At 44.0% G+C, this 26,070-nt stretch overlaps 1 protein-coding gene across 9 annotated transcripts in view; it reads right to left on the bottom strand.

Moving 5' to 3' along the window:
* ZNF385C (zinc finger protein 385C) overlaps positions 1 to 26,070 on the bottom strand; it is a 158,680-nt gene that overhangs the window by 62,106 nt on the left and 70,504 nt on the right. Inside the window, exon 1 of one of the 9 annotated variants that reach the window (XM_079949649.1) lies at positions 7,130 to 7,251. The exons of 7 other annotated variants lie outside the window; for them this stretch is intronic. In XM_079949649.1, coding sequence (XP_079805775.1) covers positions 7,130 to 7,139 — 10 coding nt within the window. In that variant the 5' untranslated portion in view covers positions 7,140 to 7,251. One more of the 9 variants, XM_079949648.1, reaches the window with a different exon arrangement.

Raw genomic sequence — 26,070 nt, 5'->3', positions numbered from 1 at the left:
CAACACTAAGGCTGTAAAAATCACATATATTTTAAAGCACCGCACAAGAATCCTGAGAATTGTAGTTTACCCCAACAGAACTAACGTTCTCAGCACTACAGTTTCCAGATTCTTGGGGTGGGGAGAATGTGTAAGCATGCTTTAAATATGTATATGGTCTGCAAACAGCTGTAGGCTTAGGAAGAGCAATAGTGAAACACTGACAATTCTCTAAATAATACTAAATTTCTGGCAATATCAGCAATTCAAAGATTCTGAAGAAAATAGTTTTCTTTGATATAACGTTAGAAAGTTCTGAATATTATCCTTGCCTGGGAAATGATCTATAATGAATTGGGGGGGAAATGTTTAAATTACTTTCCCAAAAAACCAGAGTTGGGGATAATTCAGACTGAAATCCCCAGAAAAAGTTATTTATGTATGCAACAACTGAGGTTGGTGTTTTGTAAGCCCAACCAAAGAAGAATGGCAACCTAAGTAGCAGAATATGCACAACTTGCAGACTTAACATATAGAATAAGAGAACAAGAAGAACATACGTTTAAAGAAGATTGGAAAACGTTTATTGAATATATGGAAAATAAGTGTGTACAGCCGAAAATGATGGCAGCATTAAGATAAATTCAACAGTGCAAATATGTTTTGATGGATGTCATAAACTGAAAACTCATTGGTATAGTTTTTGTAAAATATGCAGGGGTTTAAGATATGTAAAATGAACCATGGAAAGAGAAGAAGGGAAGTCACTGATATCTTAAGGATGTAAAATGAGCATTTGAAATGGTAAAACAGAAAATTTAATAAAATATATATATATGAAAAAGAATACTATCCTTGCCTGGACAGCAGGATTTATTCCCCTAGTCTCCTAAATCATCCTAAATCATCTCTTTAGGCAAGGTCGTTTGATGCATAATGGCTAGGCAAAGCAGCTCAAAACTCATTTTTGCCAAACACCATCACATATGCTCCTAGTTACAACTTCATCTTTGTGGACTTTGCTGCAAAATTTCCGAAAATGCCGGAGGGTGAATATCTGGAAGCATGGTTAATCCCGACAGCATTATGCAGAAAACAAAGTCATATTGTATAACAAGACAGAAGAATTATGCTAATCCCCCTAGATCTGCTGCTCCACAGAAGAAGTCTGCCCAAATTGCTACAGGAGAGTTTCTGATTCAACGGGAGCAGAGAGTGGGGGACTGGTTGAGGAACGTAGGACTGAATTTTAAGGTCCCAAGCCTTTGTTTCTTTCTCTCCGCAGCCCCCTTCTCATGGACCGAGCTGCTTGTGTGAATGCTCAGTCGCGTGTCCAGAGGCTGACGTTCTGGGAAACCTCAGAAGGTAGAAAATATTCCTTCCACCTGCAGCAGAAGTTTAGAATCATTGAATATTAAAGGTGAAAGAAGCAATCTAGTACAACCTCCTGAATGCTGGAATCACAGCCACACTGCTTCATTTCCAGTTGGTGCACATCCTGTAACTTCCTGCTGAAATCCCATAATTTTCATGCCACAAATATTGGTGGGTGAGGTTAAGGTAAGGTGGTTGTTCTGATTTAGCTGCACTGTAGACCCTCTGGACAGCAATGTCATGGTTACACTGGGGAAGCATCACAGAACAACTAATAAAATAGAATACAGTGGTACCTCGGGTTACATACGCTTCAGGTTACATACATTTCAGGTTACAGCCTCTGCTAACCCGGAAATAGTGCTTCAGGTTAAGAACTTTGCTTCAGGATGAGAACAGAAATCGTGCTCCGGCGGTGCGCCAGCAGCAGGAGGCCCCATTAGCTAAAGTGGTGTTTCAGGTTAAGAACAGTTTCAGGTTAAGTACGGACCTCCGGAACGAATTAAGTACTTAACCCGAGGTACCACTGTAATGAATCCACCAAGAACATGTTGCAGAATACACCTGTAATAAAATACACCTCTTCTTCAAGCATAATCATCAGTACATAGCTTGGTTACAAGTGATGACAATGTGTGCAACAACTACTAACGTAACCTTGCAAACAGCCCGTTGCCAACATTGCATAAGCTTCTGACTTTGCAGATAGCCATTTATTCTGCACTGCACATTTGGAAGGTTGAAAAAGCAATATTACCTTCTCAGAATAAACTGTTGGGTGCGAAACACTGGGGGAATGGTTTTAGCCGAAATAAGGTCAAGCAAAAATATCATCGAGTATTGAAGAACTGGGTTATATAAATGACAGTTTTGTCTAATATTAAGAAGACTGTTTTTATGTACACTGCTTACAGATGCAAAACATTGTAGTATAGAAATGTGTAATGTGAAAATAAATTTAAAAGTGCCCCTGAAAGGAGTGGGGGAACAAGGAAGTTTTTTGCCTTCTTGGAGAAAGGGAACAGTTCATTATTAGACGTGGGAAAACAACAAGCAGGAATTGAGAATGTTTCAACATTACAATCAAAATATGTTGACAAAGAAAACAGATCTGGGACACTTTGATCAAATTCTATGCTAGTAAACTTTAAAAGATTTATTCTGCAATGCTGTGTAAACTTACTTGAGAGTAATTCCCATTGGGTTCAGTGGGGCTTCCTTTTGAAAAAAACTGCACAATTATCCCCATATGATAATTCATTAGGCTTTATGGCAAACCCTAAAATTTATATTAATCAGATAAATTTTCAAATCAGTTCAAGCCTTTCGCACACACAAAATTAAGGAAACACAAACCTGTAATATTTCCCACTGTAATTTTATCACAAATTAACTTTCAATGCTGTTTTATATCCAAAGGAATTGTGGTTTGTTTGTTTTTTGCCCTGCTCTGTTTCAGACAATGAATGTCTACAATTATGAACACTCATTTCTGGAAATGAGTAAGGAAACTGATAATACTGGGAGCCAAACTGACAACTTTCTTACATGATTAAAATGCATGGGCATGGGGGGGCGGGCGGGGGGAGAATGCATGCCCGATATGTTTCATGCCATCTTCACATCTTGTGATAGTGAACTCTGGAGAAGATATGGGATTGTGTATCTAAAAATTATGTACTCGTGCATGCAACATGACTTTCCTGCCCTCTTCACTCACTACAGCCCCTTGAAACTGGTCCCCAAAGCTACTCCTGGGGGGTCAAGGGACCCTTAGGAAAGGCCTGTGAGAAAAGCTACTGCACAAGAGCAGAACCTCTCAAAAGCAAGCAGAGCTCCTAGTCATGCAAGCTACGGCTAGCTAATTTTCTCTCTTTCCTTTCATTACAGCTCCTGAGGTTTCATCCAGGCCTTTTCTGAGCATCTCCTTCCCAATGGCCAGGGGAAGGCATTCTATATATATATATATTAGATATATGAGCTTATATATATATATGATATGATAATATATATATAGGTGCTCAGAAAATGCCTGGAGAAAGAGGCACCACTGTATCAATACACTGATATACATAAAAATATGTGGTTTTTTATTATTAATATTATTTTTTGAGCTGCCTGATTGCATTTCATCGGAATATCTCCTTAATATATGGTAAAATCTGTTCTTTTTTCCTTGATCTTGCTAAAGGAAAAGCTTCTTTGTTTCTTTAAAAAAAAGCTTTATAAGCAATGACAATTTTTCAATCATTGCAATTCAGCGTGTTTTCATATACTAGATATTACGCACAAACACAATTCTGCTACCTTACTATTCTAACCAATGGGTTCTTAAGCTTGTATACCAATGCAGCAAATTAATCTGGCCTGGTTAAAGACACAAGGGTTATCTACTTTGTTCCTTTCATTCATTTAGTGCGCATTTTATATTAATTTGTTAAACGATGTCATTGGACCCTTGTTGCATAGTCAATTTCTGCAGATTTCTCTAGCTTTCTTGAGAAAGGCTGATTAGATCAGCAACGTTATTTCAAACACGCATGCACCACTGGTCTAAATGCAAGGGCATCAATATCGCTTTCTGCAATGTGCCCCATGCCTCTTCAGTCCTTTTAGCAACCACAGCACAGCACATTGCAAACTTTTATATTTGGACATGCCCCTATATAATCATCCTGATCAAAAAGATCAGAAGAACAGGAGACTGATGGATACATCCTGCTGCTGTATCCATGATTGGTGTATAAACCAGGGGTGGCACATAGCTCTCTGTTGGGGAAAATATAGGTTTCCAGAGGCATCGTCAGATTGCTGAATTCATATCCCCTCCTCTCCGCCCGGCATCCTGGTCCTGTATTTGGACACTTAGCACAGCAAATCAGTGCTTGAAAATACGTTATTATAAATACAGACTAGAGAAAAGGAACCCAAAGCTATTTTTCAATTTTAAAAAAATTATAAAAGAAAATCACACTTTGTTTCTTTTGTGTGTGTGATAAAATACAGACCTTTTGTTCAAATGTAAGACTATCTTTTAAAATGCGCTCACCACAAATCATCCCCCCCCCAGCAAAGGTCATTAATGCTATATTGTGGTCTTTTAAAATAAGTTTTTAAAAATCTAATACAATAAAAGGGGAAATTCCCCCATTTTGAATTTGTCATTTCAGCAGGGGGAAATGTGCATTCCTTGCCCCCCCCCCCAAGGTTATGTTGCAGGTTATGTTCTTTTCTTTTCTTCCAAAGATCTGGGGTATCTGTTTTTCTGATATGCTTCCCGACAACAAGCGAGCGAAGAGGAAACCAAAGCAAACAGGACCTGGCAAATATTTCCAGATATATTATCTCAGCAATGGTTCCGCATCCCAGGAATATGAGGAAAGGCTGCTCCATGTGAGACAAGGGCGGGCGGCATGGATTACATTTCAGATTATTCGAGAAATTAAAGCGATCCATGCGAGACAGCTGACATGCAACGCTGCCAGTGAAAAATAGCGCCGTCCAAAAGGGCCCAAATGAAGAAGATGGTTGACTTTCTTAGACTCGGTGATCTTATAAATAGGCACACACGTATACAACAACTGGACAGATCCGAGCAAAATGAGCACAGAAAGAGGGATGGGGGGAGAGATTTTTATTTCGCTTTCTCTATGTCACGTATATGCAATACACGTACACCGTTCAGAATGGCAACTGCCTCTCAAGACTAACAAGTACTGTATAGCAAGGAGATGGACCGAAATCTCATATCACAAAAGCCATATCAACCACACAAGCGAAAGCTAAAAGTGGTACTGGTGCAAAGCCTACTAAACAATCCCCTCTTGCACATGTATGGGGGGAGAAATGTGCACTGCAGCTCCTTAGATGCTGCCCTTTCAGCAGTGCCTATCTGGCCACCCAAAGCAGAGGAATCCAAAACGGACCCCAAGATCCCAAGCCGTTTAATCGTGTTTTTGCCACCCGTGCTTTATCACCTCCCAGGTTTTTGTGCACACACGCACATATACACGCACTAATCCATGCTGCGGAATTGCATTCCATCCCAGGCCAAGCAATCAATAAATAATTGCAATTACCATCACCAATGTATAACAGCCCCCACCACAAAAAAAAAGCCCAGGAAATGCCGCAAAGTGCTCCGGAGCTGCAGAGAAAGCAGGAGAGCAAAGGGTAAACTGGTGGCCCTTGTCTGCTTTCGTTTTGATTTCTCTAGCAGGACTAGAACCTGTGTTTAGCCAAACAAAAGACCCACTCAAACCCTACTTGTAATCAAGATGTGGGGAAAGACTGACTGAGAGTGTATGAATGTGTTTTTCACAAAAGAGGATTCTGGAAAACAAGGGTGCATCAAAAGTGACATAGCTCACTTTGTTTTATGAGGAAAGCATGTTATTAAATGGAGGGACATAAAGGCAGTCAATGAATTCCTGTGCTCCTCCTAGCAGAATTCTTTTTGTCCGTACTAGGGGGGAAAACAGATATTTCCCATATATTCCAACTTAGATTTTTGATTTTTTAAAAATTGAATTCATCCTAGATGAGGCAAAAATGGTGCATTCCTAAATCTGGCCTGGATTATTAAATTAATATTTGATCTGACTTTAGTTTAGAATCATGCATAAACAGCAGTTATTTTTAAAGATGCTGCACCCATATTTTTTTTTGGCAATTGAATCATTTCCTCACCCTGTTTCATTCTATCATGCAGACTGTGCCCTGAACTAATATGCTAGCTTAAAGCCTAAGAAAATGGGAAGAGGAATAAGGCAGAGTGCAGAAAGGAAAGGGGACAAAGATCCAAAATATGGGGGGGACGGGGACGAAAAGGAAAACAGAAGAGAATGGATTCTGAAGATAGCATCCAAGGTGCTCACAACATCACTTAGGACCAACGGAAACACCCACAAACATATGTGAGACGCTTAATTTTTTTAGTCGATCTGAACATGCAGACTTGATCTAACCAATATTCTCACCTGTACTTGGATCAAAACTCCACTGCACCCTGCAATCAATCGCCTTGCAAAAGGCTTTTTAAGGATCTGGCAATTTGCCATCAAAAGTGATGCAGGAACATTCACAAAAGTGATACAAGAAGACAGCGGCCGCCGCCAGTGGGAAAGTCAACTTGGGTTGCCCTTAACATGTAAAGGATGGCTGCGTGAAATGCACAAAAGGTAGGCTCAAGGAGAACATACGCATCTTAGAAGTAGGGAACACCTAGGCTTCGCCAAACAGTTCTGGGAAAGGTGCTCATTTGCGTATAACAGCCAATAGCCTTCCTCTTCTTTTGCCTAGGACCCTTAGACAGTGCAGAGTTACACACCTTGATTTAGATTCAGCTATAGCAATGTCCTGGTTTCAAAAAACTCCGATGGAAGCGCTCTCCACCTCTCCGCAACCGGCTAAAAAACCTCCACCCTCTCTGCCTACAGGATGCCACTTAAACCTTTCCTAAGGCTAATCCAGGACTCCCCTTGAGCCCACCCCTTTTTTTTTGCCTTGTATAAACACCCCACTCTGGGGGCAATAAGGCGAAGCAGGTGAGGGCCCCTATGCCCTCCTGGGCTGCCAAACCCTCTACAATCACACCAACTCGCGCGCGCACACGCACCGGGGAAAGGAAAAACACTCACCTCCTAAATTCACGCGACACTGCTTTCCATTGGGATGGCGGGGTTGGAGAGGAGGAGAGGGGACAGACACACATGCAATCGGCACAGTTTTCATCCAAAAGCAGGAGGCGGTGGGAAGAAAGTTGCGCGGCACTCACCTAGCAGCATCGCAACGGAGCTTGGAGAGCTGGCCGCTTCTTCGGGTTCGCCAAAGCGCCGCTGTGCGCTGCTGCTGCTGCTGCTGCTTCGCCGAGACGCGCGGCGCGCAACTGCTGCGCCAGCGCGCCACCCCCCGCCGACCACTGCCTCCCCCTTGAGCCGATACACTTACACCTCAATTAAAAGCTTAACGCTCGGCTGATCAGTGCCCTAAAGGAGGGAACGGCAGCCACGCTTTCCCAGTCGCTGGCCCAAGCAGGACAGATGGAAAAATTAGCCTCCGTAACTGCTCTCAGCAGAGGTCCGCGCAAACAAAGATGAGGTATTAACATCGAAATTGGATGGTGGGGTGGGGTGGGGGAAGCGTGCGGGAGGGGGGCGGGAGATGAAAGAGGAAGGGGGGGTCAGAAAACACCCACCACTCTTTTAGCTTCTTTGAAAGAAGACACAGACAGTATTCTTTCGCCACTAAAACAAACCTGGCTAAGAAACGCTGCCAAAAGCAAAACGAAAACAAAAACCAACAACTTTCAGCCACACACGCACACTCAAAAGACTTCATATGACCTTGTGATTTTTTAAAAGCATTCACTGACACTTCAGTTCAACTGGACAGCAGTTAACAGCTGTTGATGGCCTTCCTTCCCCATCTGAAAGCTCAACTTGCTCATCCTTTTGTTGTTGTTTTAATGACTGGAGATCATGTGGCAACGAGTTCCGCTGCGTAATTGGGCAGCAGTGCCTTTGAGCCAATGGCCCACGTGAGAACTGATGACATCCCACGAAGTAACCAAATGTCTATTCAGCCATGGGCTTCGTGGGTGGCCTTGGGGATGTTTCACCCACACCCGGAACCTTATTTCTTCCTCCATTTGTAAAATGGAAATACTGAAGAGTTTGGAGAACTTAAAAGTCCCCAAACTGTTTTGCGATATTTTGGTTAGCCTAATATAGGTATTAGTGGGACGCGGGTGGCGCTGTGGGTAAAACCTCAGCGCCTAGGACTTGCTGATCGCATGGTCGGCGGTTCGAATCCCCGCGGCGGGGTGCGCTCCCGTCATTCGGTCTCAGCGCCTGCCAACCTAGCAGTTCGAAAGCACCTTCGGTTGCAAGTAGATAAATAGGGACGCGGTTGGCGCTGTGGGTAAAAGCCTCAGCGCCTAGGGCTTGCCAATCGAAAGGTTGGCGGTTCGAATCCCCGCGGCGGGGTGCGCTCCCGCTGCTCGGTCCCAGCGCCTGCCAACCTAGCAGTTCGGAAGCACCCCCGGGTGCAAGTAGATAAATAGGGACTGCTTACTAGCGGGAAGGTAAACGGCGTTTCCAGGTGCGGCTCTGGCTCGCCGGAGCAGCGATGTCACGCTGGCCACGTGACCCGGAAGTGTCTCTGGACAGCGCTGGCCCCCGGCCTCTTGAGTGAGATGGGCGCACAACCCCAGAGTCTGTCAAGACTGGCCCGTACGGGCAGGGGTACCTTTACCTTTACCAGTGGGAAGGTAAACGGCGTTCTGTGTGCTGTGCTGGCTCGCCAGATGCAGCTTGTCACGCTGGCCACATGACCCAGAAGTGTCTGCGGACAGCGCTGGCTCCCGGCCCATAGAGTGAGATGAGTGCACAACCCTAGAGTCTGGCAAGTCTGGCCCGTACCTTTACCTTTAATATAGGTATTGTTCTAACATGGGCTTTGGAATCTCTCACAGAGTTGATCCAAGGATGAATGAGAGGAGAGCCCAAGAGCACTTTGCACATTCAATGTTGTATGAAATTATAGAATTTCAGGTCAGGTCAGGTCACAACAGTCAATGGACTGTTGTTTGAAAATGGAACCAAGCAGAGAGTCAACTTGGCACAGCAAATGGAGCTTTAGATTTGGTAGAATAAAGTCTGGGTTCAAATCTCTGCTCTGCCTTAATGCTCACTGAGGTCACATTTACATCACACTTAAAGCACATGGTTTCCTCTGAAGACTATTGGGAACTGTAGTTTACTCCCCAACCCCCACAGAACTACAGCTCCCAGGATTATTTGTGGAAAGCCATGTGTTTTAAATGGATGGTGTGGATTCAACTTCAGAGACCCTGGGGAAATCACTGTAACCTCACACCTGTTAGGACTATACGGGATATCCCTCAGTTACGAGGTCCTAGTTTTGCACCACTCCTAATGGTGTTGCTGAATCCACCCCTTTAATTTTTTTCCACGTAGAAACAAACGGCTGCCATTTTCTCCTACTGCACTTGGGGTAAAAATCTGCTGAGTCTCCAGGGCAGCCTACACTGAGAGAGACTACTCTTGTGCAAGAATACACAGAAACAGAGTCATAGTTGGAAGGAACCCTAAGGATCATCTAGAATAGAATAGAATAGAATTTATTATTTATACTCCGCCCATCTGGCTGGGTTTCCCCAGCCACGCTGGGTGGCTTCCACCAAAGTATTAAAATACAGTAGTCTGTTAAACATTAAAAGCTTCCCTAAACAGGGCTGCCTTCAGATGTCTTCTAAAAATCTGGTAGTTGTTCTTCTCTTTGACATCTGGTGGGAGGGCGTTCCACAGGGCGGGTGCCACTACCGAGAAGGCCCTCTGCCTGGTTCCCTGTAACTTGACTTATCACAGTGAGGGAACTGCCAGAAGGCCCTTGGCACTGGACTTCAGTGTCCGGGCTGAATGATGGAGGTGGAGACGCTCCTTCAGGTATACTGGACCGAGGCCTTTTAGGGCTTTAAAGGTCAGCACCAACACTTTGAATTGTGCTCGGAAATGTACTGGGAGCCAATGTAGGTCTTTCAAGACCGGTGTTATGTGGTCTCGGCGGCCGCTCCCAGTACTAGTCCAACCCCTTGCAATGCAGGAATATGCACTTGTTTCACACAGGGATTGAACCTGCAACCTTGGCATTATTAGCACCATGCGCTAGCCAACTGAGCTATCCAGCTGCTGCTGTGGTGTCTCTGAAACATGGAGGTCCTGCCTAGCCACCCACACAGTTATTGTCATGATTCCAATGTGTTATATAGAACAAATGGCAAAAGGAATGTTTTTAAACACACAGCATCCTAAGGACCACTTTGTTAAAAGGTTTGTAATAGTAGCAGGTTTGTGGGTGGAGAGGTGGAGCAGTGTTAACACGGGGGCTTAAGAAGCTCCTACCAGGGCCTGGAATCTGGAATATGTGCTCCACCACTAAATCACTGATCTTGTTCCTGGGCCTTTAACAGTAACCTGACATGGACAGGTAAACCTTTCCCCAACCGTCGACCTGTCTCCATGCCAGGAAAAGCATCACCTGCTATATCAGGATGGTGGTACTAAAAGCCAAAGTGTGACTAAAAGTGCTGTGGCCAAGCTTTGCCAGCAAACCTTGCCCTGTAGCACCCTGCCTGGAACAGCCCTACCAGTGGGGTGAGGAAACTGGAAACATATCAAGATGCTAAACCTATCAAGAGACCTAAAATGGTATCTGAAAATATGGCATCTGGTTGGGTTGTGCGTGTTTCTGTTGAGTATCATTGAAGCATCTCGCATACGGTTCTTTTATTTTAACTGCTGCTCAGAAATGCCTGCTGCAAAGTCCCTGCTGTCTGTCCATGTATCCATTCACATACTTTCTTAAGACCTCTCTAACAAATCTGGAGGAGACTGACTGACTGATCCATTCTGGAGAGGAAAAAGAAGTAATTTTGGTAGACCTAATTCTAGGGTCAACCAAGATCACTAGCTTCCCCAAGCAAATTTTCTTCGCTTAGTCATTCCAGGGGCCATAGGAAGGGGAGCAGTTTGATCAGGAAGAAGATTAGGACCCAAATTAATAAAGCTGAAAGAAATGTCTCTCTTCCTCTCCCTGCTCTCCCCCCTCCCTGCCTTTTGCTGGCTCAGTAACTGGAGAATCAGCAATCAGAATAAAGACTCAGGTGTTGAACCAGGGTGGGGGCAGGGAGAGGGAGATATGCTTTCTTTCATCATGGAAAGGCCAAGGAATCAGTCTCTGCTTTCTAAAAGCGGATACAAACTTATGCACAGAATTGCTGTTTTGGAAAAAATATATATGGCTGCAGACTGAGAAAATATAGAGTAGAAATCAAGAGGTCTGGCCCTGTCTTTCATTCTCACATGCTCTGCATTCTGATTCAGAAACACTATCCTCATGCTAAATATTAAAGCTGTCAATCAAATCAATTAAGTGCTTTGCGGCGCAATGCTAACCATGTCTACTCAGAAGTAAATGGTACTGAGTCTAACGAGGCTTAGTCCCAGGTATGTGGGGCATTTGAGTTGCACAGTGCTTGTACACAGCAGACCCCACAGTAGAGGCATTCCTGCCTTCTAGAATGCCTCTTCCAAGATGATTGTTATAATACAGTGGTACCTCAGGTTAAGAACTTAATTCGTTCCGGAGGTCCGTTCTTAACTTGAAACTATTCTTAACCTGAGGTACCACTTTAGCTATTGGGGTCTCCCGCTGCCACCAGGCCACCAGAGAACAATTTCTGTTCTCATCCTGAAGCAAAGTTCTTAACCTGAGGTACTATTTCCGAGTTAGCGGAGTCTGTAATCTGAAGCATCTGTAACCTGAAGTGTCTGTAACCCAAGGTACCACTGTACCTGCTTTATTTGTTTGTTTAAAAATCTGCTTCCAGATTAATCAGGATGCACCTCTCTAACTAAATAAAATATTGTGCAATTCTGTACATGCCTACCGGGAAGTAAGATTCATTGTCTACAGTGGGACTTAATTCCAAGTAAGCATGCTCAGGAAGGACAATGGAGTTAATAACCTAATCTAACCGATCAGTTGAACATGCTTCTGCGAACGGATCTGCTGTACCCAGGGCTTCAAAGAGTTCTGTACAGCACAACTGGGAAAAGGGAGCATCAGAGAGGGCACAAAATGCTAAGGGAATTCTTAACAGCTTGAAATCTTGAGTGTTAGGAAGTGCAAAACCTACTGAACAAAAATGCAGTGTTTGATAGCAAACACACACACACACACACAGAGAGATTTTTCATTTTTCCTTAGCTGTTTAAAAAGTCAAGGAAAGGAAAGTAATATCTTCTTAGATTTAAAATACATATGAGCATAAGCAAATAAGGCACTGCTCTCAGATTGGGGGGGCGGCGGCTTTCTTTTTAAATAGAAGCATTGACTTCTCTGTTATCAGATGAAAACCACTGGTCCATCCAGTGTCCCCTTCCCCTAATCAGGCAGCCGCCCAACCAGCTAACGGATGTGGATGCCGAGCAGGTTGCTGAAACGCAAACATTCCTTGGCTATGAATGAATTACCTGTGCTGTTAAGACAGAGGCAACCTGCAAGAAGTCAGGCACGACCAGTTTCTAGCTCAGTGAGAACGTCTATTCTATATTTTGCTTTCTATTATTAATTGGCACGATGGACTCCCCCCCATAAAACTAGCATATCAAAGCTACGATTTATCACCAGCTTCTGCTGTTGTGAACGGACCCTGTGGTTAACTTGCATACATTTGAGCTTTGTTTAAAAATGTCACAGACCTACTGTGCCTCTTGTTTTTCTTTTGATGCTACTGTTTCAGAACTCACACTCTCCGTACACAGTCGTGCCTTGGAAGTCAAACAGAATCCGTTCCGGAAGTCCGTCCGACTTCCAAAACGTTCGGAAACCAAAGCCTGGCTTCTGATTGGTTGGCGGGGTTCGGGTGCCAAAACGTTTGAGGATTAAGCTATTCAAAAACCAAGGTACGACCTGTATGTATTCTTATTTATTATTAAGGTAAAGGTAAAGAGAACCCTGACCATTAGGTCCAGTTGTGGCCAACTCTGGGGCTCATCTCACTTTATTGGCCGAGGGAGCCGGCGTACAGCTTCCGGGTCATGTGACCAGCATGACTAAGCCGCTTCTGGCGAACCAGAGCAGCGCACGGAAACACCGTTTACCTTCCCGCTGGAGCGGTACCTATTTATCTACTTGCCCTTTGACGTGCTTTCGAACTGCTAGGTTGGCAGGAGCAGGGACCGAGCAACGGGAGCTCACCCCGTCGTGGGGATTCGAATCGCTGACCTTCTGATCAGCAAGTCCTAGGCTCTGTGGTTTAACCCACAGCGCCACCCGCATCCCTTATTTATTATTACTATTTATTAAATTTGCATCCTGCCCTTCATCCGCAGGTCTCAGCATAAAAATACAAGGCAAAAAGCACAAAATAAATAGTCATAATAAGAACGAAAACAAACCCATAATGCCCCCTCCACACACACACACACCACAGAATCATAGAGCTGGAAGGGACCACAAGGGTCATCTAGTCAAACTCCCTGCCATGCAGGAATCTCAGCTAAAACATCCATGGCAGACGTCCACCATCTGCTTAAAAACCTCCAAGGAAAAAGAGTTCACAACCTCCCAAGGGAGACCTTTCCACTGTTGAACAGTTATAGTATATAGTAATATTAATATTTTATATAATAGTATCATATTAAAATTATATTAATACACACACACACACACACACACACACACACACACTTATGTATATATCTGCCCAACTGAGAATTACACTCTGTGTATCTGATGAAGTAGACTCCGGCCCACAAAAGTTTGTTTGACGATAAATCATTCTTTGGTTGCTTCCATAGTATGGCTCTTTAATGCTTTCCCCACAAGTCTCTGGAAGCAGAATTGAAACGGAGGCTTCCACACAAGCGCTTAATACAATAGTGGTCACAATCCAGCAATGCCTTTGCCTGTGGCTAGAACCTTCCTTGGTTCACCCACAAGTTTGATTCAGCATCCCCGCAACAATAATCAGAAGTTCTATCCTCGTAGGTATAGCCCGTTTTATTGCTTCCAGATGAACACGGCTGGCGGATTTGTGATGAACATCTGCTCACTTGCCCCTTGAATAGTGTCCAGGTTTTGCCCTTTAAATTGGTAATTTTCTGTTCCTGCAATTGAGGGTGGGGAGAGACTTTCCTGGTTTCCTCAAATTCTTTTATTTCCGCTTATAACGAAATAGTACGATTGCTATTTATAAACGAAACAATGAAGAAACTGCCCTCTGTGGCAGCAGAAATTAACATTTTTGCCCTAATGTCTGTTTCAGCTGCTGACAGCTCAGTCAGCAGAGGAGAGTTTTCCAAACTGTATGTCACGACACGTTAATGTGCTGGCTGCAGCGTGTAGGTGTGTCGCGAGAATGCTCCTCCTGGGGCTGGAAAGGGGTTAGTTTAACCTCCGGTTTGCTAGTAAAACTGAATTACTGTGTTGCGGAATGATGCATGTCTAAAAAGCATGTCGCGGTGGCGCTGTGGGTTAAACCACAGAGCCTAGGACTTGCCAATCAGAAGGCCGGCAGGTTTGAATCCCCGCGACGGGTGAGCTCCCGTTGCTCGGTCCCTGCTCCTGCCAGCCTAGCAGTTCGAAAGCACGTCAAAGCGCAAGTAGATAAATAGGTACCGCTCCAGCAGGAAGGTAAACGGCGTTTCCGTACGCTGCTCTGGTTCGTCAGAAGCGGCTTAGTCATGCCGGCCACATGACCCGGAAGTTGTACGCTGGCTCCCTCAGCCAATAAAGCGAGATGAGCACCGCAACCCCAGAGTCGGCCACGACTGGACCTAATGGTCAGGGGTCCCTTTACCTTTACCTAACATGAAAAGTTTGGAAAGCTCTGCAGTAGAGCATGAGACTCTTAATCTCAGGTTGTGGGTTCGAGCCCCATCTTGGGCAAAGAAATCCTGCACTGCAGGGGGTTGGACTAGATGACCCATGATCCCTCCCAACTTTGCAATTATATGATTTTATGAATAAAACCACTAATTTCCCCAGCAGTGCTCACCTGGAACCAGCTGTGTTTGTCAAGAAGGAGAAACAGGCTGAATCAAGAAGAGTTCAATAGCCATAATAGTGCTGTCCTTTCCACACTAGATGGCTGGTGTCGCAATTTTGTTTTATTATGTACAAAACAACTGTTAAGTAATTGTGAACGTGGGGTGGCTAGGCGGGACGCAGGAGGACAACTCCGGACTGCAACAAAAAATACTGGACTGCAACAGCTTGACAATATTGTTTGGATGCTCTGTAAAAAGGGAGTTAACAAAGGACAATCGTTTCAGAGAAAAGGGCTGGTGTGGAAGCAACTGAACAGCCACAGTGCTCTTGGGCTGTTTTTGTTGCAACAAGTACAACTACTGCTTGGGGATTTGCTCTATATTCAAAACACAGTTAATGGTAATATGCACACCCCAATTATAAAGTAAGATGGACATTTCTGCCCTCTTATTTTTTAAGACTCCTTTCCTCACTATATAATTTGCTATCATGCTGATCAAATTCGTTGAACTTATCCCCTTCCTAAATGCATTTCCTAGTATTTTTGTGTGCATTTCTTGGGAAGAAAGCAGGGAGCTTGTCTGTTCCTCAACTCCACGTGTGTTCCATTAATATGGAGGCAGTGTCCTTCCACCCCAAAGGCCGTGAGATGAGCTCCGGCTGCATTTCACACAGTGGCAATGCTATACAAATGATAAAATAGTAATAAAAGGTAAAGGTAAAGGTACCCCTGCCCGTACGGGCCAGTCTTGACAGACTCTGGGGTTGTGCGCCCATCTCACTCAAGAGGCCGGGGGCCAGCGCTGTCCGGAGACACTTCCGGGTCACGTGGCCAGCGTGACATCGCTGCTCTGGCGAGCCAGAGTCGCACACGGAAACGCCGTTTACCTTCCCGCTGGTAAGCGGTCCCTATTTATCTACTTGCACCCGGAGGTGCTTTCGAACTGCTAGGTTGGCAGGCGCTGGGACCGAGCAGCGGGAGCGCACCCCGCCGCAGGGATTCGAACCGCCGACCTTTCAATCGGCAAGTCCTAGGCGCTGAGGCTTTAACCCACAGTGCCACCTGCGTCCCTCACAAAATAATAATAGTAATAAAATAGTAAAATAAAATAGTAATAAACAAAATAGTAATAAGCATCCATAAAAAGAACTCCACTCAGGTATGTGCAAGCGTAGAGGCAACTCGAGCCTTGCAGGGTAACACTGGTGCAGAGAGCAAGTAATAATTTAATCCAGGTTAACAGCTACAAAACCTGATCCGTACACAAACAAGCTCTGCCAGAAAAGGCCCTCTCCTCTATGAGAAACCAAGTTGAGATGCCGCCTTCGCCGCCTTCATATCCACACAGCAAGACAAACTGCTCTGATCTAAGTGTGTGTAATTAGCACTCATTATAATCACACTAGCCCTTAACAGGTATCAAGGGTCAGTTAAGCAAGGGGCTTTTTAATCCATCGCATTTCAATGGTATCTGCTCTGCTGAACAGGTTGGCATGGAAACCGCTCGGGATGATAACCGATTTCCATTCCATTAGCTAGGCAAGGAGTAGGCTGCTCCCCCAAAGCACTTCTCTATGGTCTGTAGATTCTTAATAGATTCCTAAGCAAACTGATGACAGTGTTCTTTTTTCCCCCTTCAAAGAGAGGGATCTAGTCCTCATGATCCTAGGGGAAAATGAATGTGTGGGTGTGAGAGAGAACTGTTCTCCCTAACAAAAAGCAGTTTTTATTACGTTCTTTATTAAGTGGAATACATCCGCTATCTATAATCTGTGGTTTTTTAAAAAAATTCCACACTGAAATCTGGTACCTCGGCTGCGTCCAATTGGTTTTCTTCCGTCCTTTCCTCTGGACCATCATGGACTGCTACAGTTAAAGGCAGGATGCCACGCAATGTGGAGTTTTGCCAAAACAAAATTTCCCTTGTTAAGCACGTACACATCTGAAGCAGCTACACACCGATTCCTTTGCATGTATGCTCACAACAAACTGATCATGGCTTGCCTGGCAGCTTCTGACTGTTTTTGAAGCCAGGCGCTATTCTTCTATTTTTAGATGTTGCTGTCTGTATGTCACAGAGAGCTCACCTGTGTTTGATGGCATGACCTACAGAGATGGGGGGCTGAGTTAACCGAAACACCTTAAGGGACCATGCGATCAATTCCACAAGGAATTGTTTTCATATACCACTTGCATCTCTGTGTCTTCTAACATGACATTCCCAGTTCTGGAAATGTTCTCCCCTACTTCAATCTGTTTGGCTCCCCTGCATCAGTCCCTTTTCAGGATCAAGTAGTATGCACTCGTTATGCTAAACAAACAAATAAATTGCAAGGCAAGAAAAGTGAATTCTGCAACCCATATAAATTAAGCAACGTTATCATATTTACATGGTATTTGCACAATTTATTCCGGGTTGCTAATCAAGAGTAGATGTCTGTGCAAAGGACAGAGGCCCCACTCCAAACTAATGGAAATCTTACTCCAGAGCTTTCCAAACTTTTCATGTTGGTTTCACACTTTTTAGATATGCATCATTCCGCGACTAGCAAACCAGAGGGGAAACTAACTCCTTTCCAGCACCGGAAGGATCGCAGGGAGCATTCGCACGACACTACTCCACAATGCAGCCGACACACTAAAGTGTCGCAACACACAGTTTTGGAAAGCTCTGTTTTACTCAAGTCAGCTCTTTGGCTGAAATTTCAGCAGCCACGACCATACTTTCTTTGCTGCCTGAATTTTTTAATTAAAAATAAATAACCAAGGTGGGATTCTCAGGAAGCTGAATTCCATGCCCTCCATCACTTTCTGCAGGTTTATTTGTTTTGTTTTTGTTTTGTTTTGTGGAATGAGAGCATATTCCCAATCCTCTCCATACTCACTCTTTCCGGAGTCCTTCCAGAGTGTGCCTAATGGACTTATTTGCTCCTTTGGTATCTCTTGAAGGATACTTTATGCCACAATATTCTGAAATAAAGTGACACTCATGCGTAAGGTTTCCCTGTCCACTAGCATTTTTCCCCCTCTCCAGATGTTACACACGAGCTTTTCTTTCCTTACGTCCGTTCTGAGGAGCTGTATCCAATCACCACCCATCCATCATTTACCCATCACAAATCACTTAAGGTTTAAAAGGTGATGAATAGCTGCTTGAAGGCTGACATTCTAACCACAGTTTTCCAGCACATATGCAGAAAGAAAGAAACTATTTATAGGAAGGATTCACATTATCTCTCAAGTCTCCCCAACACCATCCCTGCTAGAAAGCTGCTGTATCATGGTGGCTCAGAAACTGAACCATGAACCAAAACGTTCCCGATTCAAATCTCACCCCTGCCATGAACATATCTGATTGTCGTAGACAAGCCACGCTCTCTTAGCTGCAATGCTCTATCCCAATATACAATATCCTCCAGATATTGCTAGCTTACAATTACCATCATTCCTAGCCAAAATAGCTGGGGCTGATGGCATGGAATAACCAGCCTCATAAAACCAACATGCTTAATTCTCTACGATATCCTTTTTTGAGGCATAGAGACCAGAACTACCCAAAGTATTCCAAGAATGGTCTCACCATGGATTTGTATAATGGCACTGTGATATTGGCAGTTTTAATTTCAATCCCTTTCCTAATGACCCCTAACATTGAATTCACCTTTGTCACAGCTGCTGCACGTTGGCTCAATATCTTCATCAAGCTTTCTACTCTGACATTCCTGGTCAGTCACTGCCAGTTCAGAAATGAGCATTTTTGCACCAATATATCACTGTACTCTTGTTTACACTGAATTGCATTTGTCATTTTACTGCCCATTCAACCAGTTTGGAGAGATCCTTTTGGAACTCCTCACATGGTATTAACCATCTTTGTTCAAGATGATACTAAAAGCAAACTTTGCTACTTCATTGTTTATCTGTGACTCCAGGTAATTTATGAACAAGTTAAAAAGCACAGATTCGAGTACGGTCCTTGGGAGACTCTACTTTCTGCATTCCTCAATTGGGAGAACTGTCCATTTATTGCTAGGGCTCTCCAGATGTCCTTTTTATTGTAGGTTTCTGATTATTTGTGGTCATGATAGTATATGGGTGATTATAAATTTTCAGTCCTATTTTCAGTCAGTCCATGTCCCATTATGTCCTGCTAAATTCCTATAACTTTTAATATCACAAATGTTCTGAGGGGGTGGGGAGGTTGTCCCGCTTTTGTTGCACTATAGAGCATATATCATACTCCAGACAGCAATAATATGATAGCATCGGGGAAGCGCCGTGGAACAACTGATGAAGTAGAATGATGGGTGGAGAGTCAAGTATAAATCTACCAGAAGCACACAATTATTGATGCATATTATAATGATTGCATCAATGGCATTTTGTAGAATGTACTCTTTAAAAAGCACCTTGCCGACAAAGGTCCGTATAGTAAAAGCTATGGTTTTCCCAGTAGTGATGTATGGAAGTGAGAGCTGGACCATAAAGAAGGCTGATCGCCAAAGAATTGATGCTTTTGAATTGTGGTGCTGGAGGAGACTCTTGAGAGTCCCATGGACTGCAAGAAGATCAAACCTATCCATTCTTAAGGAAATCAGCCCTGAGTGCTCACTGGAAGGACAGATTGTGAAGCTGAGGCTCCAATACTTTGGCCACCTCATGAGAAGAGAAGACTCCCTGGAAAAGACCCTGATGTTGGGAAAGATGGAGGGCACAAGGAGAAGGGGACGACAGAGAACGAGATGGTTGGATGGTGTTCTTGAAGCTACCAGCATGAGTTTGACCAAACTGCGGGAGGCAGTGGAAGACAGAAGTGCCTGGCGTGCTCTGGTCCATGGGGTCACGAAGAGTTGGACACGACTAAACGACTAAACAACAACAACATACCATAATTTTAAAGCACACACACACACACACCCAAGAATCCTGAGAACTGTAGTTTGTTAAAGTGCTAGGAATTGTAGCTCTGTCCGGAGTAAAGCACAGTTCCCAGGAATCTTGGGGTAGAAGGAGGGAATTTTTTTAAATATATAGAGTGTATGCAACCTTAGTCTCTTGCCACCACTATTTGCCTTGGTTCCTCAGACTATCTTCCTGAGAAACTTAGCTCAGGAACAGGGATCGTCCCTATATCTTCCAATATAAAGATAGATGCAAATAATTTATTTAGCTGTTCTGCAATCTCATTTTCCTCCTAGTGCACTTTCTATTCATTGGTGTCCAAAGGTCCAATCACCTCCCTGGATGGTATTTAAATAATATTTTGCTGGTGGTTTTAATGTTTTTAATGACGTGCTCCTCAATTTCTTTGTGTGTGTGCATCTTATTGTCTGCTTGCACAATATAATTGTGAAAAAGCCACTCCTCCTATCCATTTTTTCCACCTCTTCCCATAGCCCCCTCTTCAATTTCTATCAAGGTCTACCATCCCCTTCATTTTCTACAGCCTGAGAAAAAGTGACAAGAAGAGAGCAGGGCTTGAGCAGATCACCAGATTGTATATTGCACATGACTTCCAATCTGGGCATATAAAACAGCTCAGTCTTTGAGGCTGAATGAAAAATGACAGCTTTGTACTTTACCCATAAGTCTCCACTGCTCAGGGTTAGCCAATGGCTACGGCAATTTCTATCTTTAAAGATCTCTCCAAATATCCACTTGGATTGTGCACTGAGGTGGAGGGGGAGATAAAAGCCCAGATCGTTCTACTTCACCCTGATCAACATGGGCCTACCATGTGTTAGCAAGGTAGACAAACTGGAAACGCATTTTCATCTGAACATCTGGCACTGCAAAAATCTTTATCCTATCAACTATTCCAGAAGATGAACTGGGGAGGGGCAGAAACTGAGCCCCCAAGGAAGTCAGAATTTGGGTCTATTCCTTCAGCACTTTCCTTAAGGCAGGTCTGCTACTCTTTGGCCCACAAAATCCTCACGCTGGCACAGCATGAATAAAATATACTCACTTCATAAACTGGCAGGACTATTTAATCCTACTGTGAACATAAATGCCCTTGTTAATGGATGAACAATTTGTAAAAATAAGAAAACGGTAACACTCAAGAGCCTTTGATGACCCAAATATACCTGAGGAAACTTAACTCTGGGGAATGACAGCAATAAACCCTGTCTGAAATTAAACTATTCAAAGCTAGGAGTTCTGTTTTTCTAACCTGGTTGTGTAAGCCATTTAGGGATGGCCATGTTCTATTGCAGCTTTCGTTACTGTTAATGCTATCAATGCGTCCAAGGAGCTTACAAGCTAAATTATATGTTATATTCATAAAATATAACACGTTATTCCCTATGGGTAAACAGAAACCAAAAACTAGTCATGATATCTACTGTGGGGTTCACCCTGAAGGTTTTGAAGCACAACGGTGGAGGTCTAAGAACATGTTAGAGGTTACAGAATCATAGATGTGGTAGGGACCCCAAGGGTCATCTAGTCCAACCCCCTACAATGCAGGAATGTCCAATGTCCTGACAGTGCAATGTCCCATACTTTTGCTAGCCACTCCTCTTGGGAAGGAGTTTATTTGGACTTGTGTGGCCGCTGCCAATCTCCATCACTTGTATGCTCATGTATATGCCTAGTTACGTTTTGTGGATGAAACATATGACATCATCACATCGGTAAACTCATATCCCTTACATCCAGGGCTAGATACACTAATAAAAAATAATAATAATAATTTTTTATTTATACCCCGCCCTTCGCAGTTCAAACACCAGGCTCAGGGCGGCTAACAACAAATTTAAAACACTTAATTGTAAAAGCAGCATAAAATATAGTATAAAAACATGGATAACAATAAAATTCAAAGTTCAGAAATCAATTTAGGAGAAATCCATCTAATAAGCATTAGATAATCACCAGGGCTAGCTGGCTGAATTAGTCCTACTTGGGCCAGCGAGGAGGCCAGGTGAGAATTAGCTGTGGGGTCTCAGAGCAGGTAATCTTCATAAAAGGGGAGGGAGAGGGAAGAGAAGGGAAATAAAAGACCAGGCTGAATTCAAATTAAAGGCCAGGCGGAATAGCTCTGTCTTACAGGCCCAACGAAAGGAGGTTAAATTCTGAAGGGCATTCCACCAAGTCGGAGCCATTACTGAAAAGGTCCTGGCCCTGGTGGAGGACAGTCGGGTTTCCTTAGGGCCCGGGACCTCTAAGCTATGGTTATTCATGGACCTTAAGATCCTCTGCGGGGCATACCAGGAGAGGCAGTCCCGTAAATACGAGGGCCCTAAGCCACAAGCCACACAGTACTGTCACATTACACATTCATTTAACATTACCAAGCATGCGTGTGTGTGTGTGTGTGTGTGTGTGTGAGAGAGAGAGAGAGAGAGAGAGAGAGAGAGAGAGAGAGAAGCTACACATTCCCTTCTGACATTAACCTAAACACTTACAAAAAAATTTACAAATGTCATAATATGTTAAATGCACTACAAAACACACTCATTCTCCAGACGTCGTCATGTTATCCTACTGACAATTCAGATAGAAAGATGCTTGCTTGATAGGACAGGACACGTTGAGATTCTGCGAAAGTGAACACTGGCAAAGTAGTCCTCCTTCTGGTCATGCAGGAGAAGGACAAGGGGCGCGGTGGTGGGCCTGAGTTTTTGCTCGAGCTTGTGCACATGGTGCTAAACCACGGTTTAATGTTGCATGTGAATGCAGCAATATTATAGGAAAGGGTGAAATCTCCTGAGTCAGGGTTCTCTGATTACAAGGTATTAATGGAATGGTGATCTGCCAGGTCCTGTTTGTGACTACCCAAGTGACAGTGGGTCACCGCAGAGACAGAGAACAGAACCCGATGGATCTCAGTTTGACTCAGCAATGCAATTCTTACATTTCTCAGCACACACAAAAACCAAAAGAATCACACCCCTATGACACAAAGAAGACCGGCATAACCTAAAGATTTCACGCACATCATCGACTTCAATTTGAATCCCTGATCCTCCCACGCACCCACCCCAAAGTCCCTCCAATGCATAGATATTCATTTTCCCTCCAGAGATTCTGTGCTAGTCAGCTGTACCACACAGATATTTGAGGATAAATCTGCTTGCAGTTGAATGGATCAGCTGCTTCCCACGGCGTTTGCCCTTCTCCAAGTTTCAGAGGCTGTTCACTTGCTTGTCAGGCATGCGGCACAGTCTGATGGCATCTGAGACTGTTAGCATGTTAAATACAGTTCTAAACTGCTGTAGCATTTTAAAAGAAACAATGGGCTCCAAAAATTCCTTTTCACATGGAATCTTTTCCTACATTACACAAGCCCTAGCAAAGTGCTTGCTAGAAAGTGAATACCACCATTCAGTGCTTTTTTTTCTGAGGGGGCGAGGGGGACGCATACCCCTAAAAATTTTGTGAATCTAAGTTTGGCCTCATTGAAGGGCAGTATTTCAATATAAATAAGAAAATGAGAGTACCCCTAAACTTTTTTTTTAGGGGGAAAAAAGCACTGCCACCATTCTAGAATTTTGGACCCTAATTTTTAAGCTAAAGTGGGGACGCTTCTCAACTCCTTGCTGATCCTAATTTGGGAGCAGAGATGGAATACTAAAAGAAGGGTTAAACATATTGAGGATTGATTTAAAATACTGCAATAGGTTGGTTTCATTTTTGTCTTAATTTAATTTTTGTTAATTTTTGTTACTGCTTTAAATTGCTAATTGTTTCATACATTGAAATTAAAAACAACAACAGTAATTATACCTTCACATACAGAAGCATTTATAATATACTGAAATGGATATAACATTGTTTGCGGCCCACTGGCCACCTTTTCCCTCCAGGGAAGGGGGAGAAGCAGATGCCCACAATTCCACTTGCCATTATGCCGCAGAGAACCCTCTGGCAAGAAGCCCCAGCAGCAGCCCATCTTTGCACTGCAGTTTAGAAAAGAGAAGAAGCAACTCCAAACAGGCAGTGTCTTGTTCTGTGCAGGTGGCACTGTGGGTTAAAGCCTCAGCGCCTAGGGCTTGCCGATCGAAAGGTCGGCGGTTCGAATCCCTGCGGCGGGGTGCGCTCCCGCTGCTCGGTCCCAGCGCCTGCCAACCTAGCAGTTCGAAAGCACCTCCGGGTGCAAGTAGATAAATAGGGACCGCTTACCAGCGGGAAGGTAAACGGCGTTTCCGTGTGCGGCTCTGGCTCTGGCTCTGGCTCTGGCCAGAGCAGCGATGTCACGCTGGCCACGTGACCCGGAAGTGTCTCCGGACAGCGCTGGCCCCTGGCCTCTTAAGTGAGATGGGCGCACAACCCCAGAGTCTGTCAAGACTGGCCCGTACGGGCAGGGGTACCTTTACCTTTAAGAAAGAGCAAAAGAAGCACCTGCAGTTTCTAAACTTCGCTGCACCTCCATGCAAACTGGACAAGACTCTGCCTCATCCTCAAGTTCTTTGATAAGCTCAGGGGATGTGGGGCAGAAGCGGTGGTTATTAAACAGGACAAGAAAAATCTGGAGAGATTCCTACTATATCTGACAGTGGGGTTGGGAGGAAGGTAGAGCTTCCTCGAACTCAGAACTTTCCAAACTGTGTGTCACGACACGTTAGTGTGTCAGCTGCGGTGTGCAAGTGTGTTGTGCGAATGCTCCCCGCACTCCTCCCGGGGCTGGAAAGGGGTTAGTTCAACCTCCAGCTTGCTAGTAAAACTGAATCACCGTGTCGCGAAATGATGCACATCTAAAAAGTGAGTCACCAACGTGAAAAGTTTGGAAAGCTCTGCTCTAACTTGTGCAGCAGCTGGGAGAAGGTTAGAAAAAAGCAAGAGTCTGGCTGGAGTGCACCAGGTTGGATAAAGATGGTTTAGATACCCCAGTGTCAGGATGTGTCTCGCTACCTTCGAACTTAACTGGTATCAGGATACTGAATCAATGAAAAGCTGAGAGGAATTAAATGCAGCCGCAATGAATTATAATCTGCAAAAATGTAATTGGACAGTCAGTCATCTGTTTGGCAGCTTGTATGGGATGAGAATCAATGCCTGGTTCTAAAAGTGGACCAGGCTATAATTTGCTGTTGGTTTATGTAGCTGAGTTAAACTCCTTTACATCCAGACCCTTAATGCATATTTAACTTACTTAATGTATTTCACCTCATGTTTTATTTATCATCATGGAAATTAGATGACTGCTACCAATGATGAAAAAGGAAAACAAAAAGTTCAAAGTTGGTGAATAGAACTAAATATTCATTTTTCCTCCTAATGCTTTGGGCACTACGCAATTCTCACTTTTGATCCTCTAAACATTGGGGGAAGCAGCAGTCAGGAAAATTGTTTCTGTGTATATAGATCTACTCCCAAACAAAAAGGAAGAAGATAGAAAAAGCAAGAGTAGCTCACTGTGTTAGAGCATGGTGCTGATAACATTAAGGTTGCAGGTTCAAACCCCATACGGGACAGCTGCATATTGCAGGGGGTTGGACTAGATGATCCTTGGGGTCCCTCCAACTCTACAATTCTATGATTCTATTATCTTTCTTACCTGCTCTAAACTCTGGAACAAACAAGAGAAGCCCCTTCCTTTACCTTGAATGGCCACAAGGACAAATAGGCGCTTGACTTGTAAGCCCAACTGATATCTGGAGACCCCTGGAAAGAAGAGGTGTTGTTTTCTCTTCTAGAAGGGGTGGGAACTTGTGTGCTGTTCTTGATAGCATTTTAATCTCATACTGTTGTACTGATCCCCATAGATAGCTTTGGCACCAAGGGCATTGCATTTTAGTTTATTTTTAAGGATATAGTCGCATTGGGGCGCTATATGCAAACAACCAAAACAGCAGCAGCAGCAGCAGCAGTAACAACAACAGCAGGCACCCCCAAACTCAGCCCTCCAGCTGTTTTGGGACTACAACTCTCATCATCCCTAGCTAACAGGACCAGTGGTCAGGGATGATGGGAACTGTAGTCCCAAAACATTTGGAGGGCCAAATTTGGGGATGCCTGACAACAGCAACAAATATGTCAGAAAAGGAAAGATCCATACATGTTGAAAAGGATTACAGATGTTGGCTACACACACCGTATGTTTAAAGCACATTTCCCCCCCCCCCCCGCCTCCCAAATCCTGGGAACCACAGTCTACCCTCCACCGAGCTACAATTCCCAGCACCCTTAAC

This window comes from Podarcis cretensis (assembly GCF_951804945.1).
Source record: "Podarcis cretensis genome assembly, chromosome: 13".
Classification (NCBI taxonomy): Eukaryota; Metazoa; Chordata; class Lepidosauria; order Squamata; family Lacertidae; genus Podarcis; species Podarcis cretensis.
Note: the sequence above shows the minus strand (reverse complement) of the source record. Positions and strands in the feature narration are given on the sequence as shown.